We start from the raw sequence: 3,127 nt of genomic DNA on the forward strand, positions 1-3,127 counted from the left end.
ACCCCCACCCTGGGAGGCGGTAGGCAGTTCAGGGGACGAGTCGCTGCACACGGTGAGGAGCTTCCCACTGCCAGGGACGGCCAGGGACCCAGCAGCAGCCGGGCTAGCGTGTGACTTGGCACCCCAGGTCCAGCCCCCCTAGAAGGAGCCCACGGTGGGGCAGGGACCTACCGTCTCCGCCTGCTCCACCTCCAGCAGCGGCAGTTCCGGGGCAGCGTCTCCTGGCGACTGGGGACTGGACACGGTGGGGGTGGCTGGCCCCAGGGCCCCCTCCTCCCCGGGGGCCCGCTCGAGGACAATGCCGGAGTTCTGCATGGCTTGGTGCAAAAGGTTCTCACGGCCACCCTCGCTGGAGCAGGGAAGCTCCTGGGGGCTGGTGGGCTGCAGGGGAGGCAGAAGGAGGGGGCTGGCCAGGCGGTCCAGCACTCGGCACCGCCTGCCAGCTCCACGGCGGGCCACCCCAGAGCCCCGTGCACACCTGGCGCCTTCACTTGGGAAGGCTCCCCGCACCTGCCCTGGCCCCCAGCCCACTCCCCCTCACCCCTCCCTGCCACGACCTTGGTCTCTCATCTCCCTTCCCCTGCAACCAGACTGAGTGCCAGGAAGGCAGGCCCAGGTCAGTCCCATTCCCAGCGGAGCCGGTGCCTAGAACAGGGCCCAGACTGAGCAGACAAGGGCCACCCCTGACCTGCCCCCACCTCCGGGGCGAGGGCCTTCATGCCCAGGGGAAGCTCCTGCATCTGGACGTGGACTTCATGGATGACGGTGCCCTTGGCATCTGTCACCAGGTGAATCACCGGCGACGTCTCCATGGGCTCACCTGCCGACGACGGGGTGACAGGCCCCACAGTGGAGGCACCGGACCCTTTAAGGCAGAACCAAGAGAGCCCGTGAGGACACATGGAGCAGGGTGGTACCGAGCAACCAGGGCTAGCCGCGGAGCCCCCTGGCTGACCTGCAGGCACGTCCTCTTTGCCGACGACCACGTCTTTGCTCATGCTGAAGCGGATTTTCTCTGTACACGGGGTGAGAGACTTCAGGTGCCGGGTCAGTGCCCCCGACTCCCGGAAGCTCTTCCCACACTTGGCACACTTATAGGGGCGCTCGTCTGCGGAGAGAGCGGTGTCAGCCCCGGCCTCACACCTCCAGGAGTCAGGGGCGACAAAGCCCAGGAGCCGAGCCCCCGGGGCCAGCAGCAGCGAGCTGAGGCCGGCTCACCTGTGTGCCTCCGGTGGTGCCGGATGAGTGAGCCTTTGGTCCGGAAAGAGGCCCCACACAGTTTGCACTCGTGGTCCTTGCGGCTGCTGTGCGTGACCATGTGGGCCTTGAGGATGCTGCCCTGTGCAGGAGGGGCGGCGAGGCTCAGGCACCGCCCAGCGAGGGACGAGCCGGAGGCCCGGCTCCCCACCAGCGCCCACGGCCCCGGGGCCTCACCGTCTTGAAGGTCTTGTGGCAGAGCATGCACACGTAGCGGCCGTCCTTGTTCACCAGCAGTTTGACCTGGGCCTGCTCGCCCTCCGCAGCGAGCCTGGGCCCCCGCTCACTGGAGCTGCCTGGGCCCTCGGCCATCTCGCTGTCCCCCGGCTCTGCCTCTGAGGCCACGATGACCTCTTTGATGTGTCCGCCTCCTGAGGAGAGGGAGAGTGGCCTGAGCCCCGGGATCCACCGGCCCTGCCGCCCTCAGATGGAGCCTGAGGACCCTGCTGGGGTCAGGGGGATCATCTCGACTGACCCCAGCCCAGCACGCGTCACCTGCTCGGCCAGAAGGGATGGCGGGAAGGGATGCTCCGAATCCACGGGGTAGCCCAGAGGAACTCCAGGCCTCTGGAACACAGTTAACCAGGATGTGAACACAGATGCCCTGCCCCTAGCCAAGAGGCACGCAGGACAAGACATGCACAGGTTCCCTGCTGTCCCCAAGGGTGGCCGAGCGCCAGTGCAGAGGCAGTGGACAGGCCAGCCTGCCTCCCTGGCTCCTGCTAACATGAAGAGGAAACACCCCTGAGACTGCCCACCAGCATGGGTTTCAAGGCAGGCAGGCCAGGGACCCGCCTGGAGAGCGATCGCTCTGGACACGCCTGGGACAGTCAGGGCGAGGAAGCTGGGCTTTTGCAGCTCCGTGGGTGTTGAAGAAATGTGACAATGTGCAAAACTAAGCTGTAAACACACTTCACCATTTCTGCTCAGGAAGATGACGTGTGGAAAACGGCTATGAAGCCGCTTCTTAGAAACCATCTCACTCAGGCCGGCGTCGTGTTTTGACAAGCCATTCTTCCAAAACAGAACGGAAGCTCCGTGACTCAGAAACAATTAGGGCATCTGGCACTCCTGCGGGGCTGACAGCCTCCCTCCACCCCAGAAGCCGGGCTCAGACCTGAGTCTGAGTGTCACACAGCAGACGGAAGGGCTGGAGAAAGGGGATCGTGGTTGCCCTGGAGCCAGAGATGAAAAGCAAGTTTGGTCCCAGGGAAGAGGCAGGGGGCCTGGAGTGGGTATCTGGAAGCTGTGTGGTCCCCGTGAACCCGCCAGCCCCGCGAGGGCTGGGAACCATCCTGGGATGATGCCAGCAGCTGGTGGCTCAGGACTCTGGCCTGGGCTCCAGATCACTGAGCCAGGGGGACATCTGGGCCACCCAGGACGTCTGCAGAAGGGAAACTCCCGGGGGCAAGAGAGGCAGGGGGTGCCCAGAGAGGAGCCCCTGGAGCATAGGGTGGGCCAGCTGGAGGCTGGGTGGCAGGCAGGGCCTCCAGGGTGCCAGCCTGGAGGTGCTACCTGAATCTAGGGCACGCGTTTCCCCACATGATACCCTCCCACCCAGAAACCAAATGCCACATCAGGGCTAGAGCCCAGCCCTGCCCCACATGTCCACACTCCTGTCCTGGAGGAGTGGCAGGCAACTGTCCTCATCCACAGGAATGTTGGGGGAAACGCGGCATGGAGACAGGCACAGGTCCCATGGCCTCCCCGGGGAGAGGGAGGCTGCCTGCTCCGAGGTCCCCGTCCCCCAGGCCACCTCCACCCCTCTTCCTGCCCCAGCTGGTCCCCAGGGCTTCCCAAGGCCAAGTTCTCCCTGTCACCCAAACCTTCCTGTCCAGCTATCGACTCGCGTACTGCCACAGCCCCTGCC

The 3,127-nt window shown here is 65.3% G+C and overlaps 1 protein-coding gene across 1 annotated transcript in view; it reads right to left on the reverse strand.

Annotated features, from left to right (window-relative positions):
• Nucleotides 1-11: 11 nt before the first annotated feature.
• Nucleotides 12-3,127, reverse strand: part of E4F1 (E4F transcription factor 1) — an 8,446-nt gene continuing 5,330 nt past the window's right edge. The window contains exons 4-9 of the mRNA XM_010835097.1: nt 1,753-1,867; nt 1,435-1,628; nt 1,219-1,339; nt 956-1,108; nt 699-865; nt 12-381 (exon numbers count right to left, since the gene is read on the reverse strand). Of these exons, the coding sequence (XP_010833399.1) occupies nt 139-381; nt 699-865; nt 956-1,108; nt 1,219-1,339; nt 1,435-1,628; nt 1,753-1,867 (993 nt within the window). The 3' untranslated portion in view covers nt 12-138. The remainder of the gene's footprint in view (nt 382-698; nt 866-955; nt 1,109-1,218; nt 1,340-1,434; nt 1,629-1,752; nt 1,868-3,127) is intronic.

This window comes from Bison bison, unplaced genomic scaffold, assembly GCF_000754665.1.
Source record: "Bison bison bison isolate TAMUID 2011002044 unplaced genomic scaffold, Bison_UMD1.0 scf7180017845485, whole genome shotgun sequence".
Taxonomy (NCBI): domain Eukaryota; kingdom Metazoa; phylum Chordata; class Mammalia; order Artiodactyla; family Bovidae; genus Bison; species Bison bison.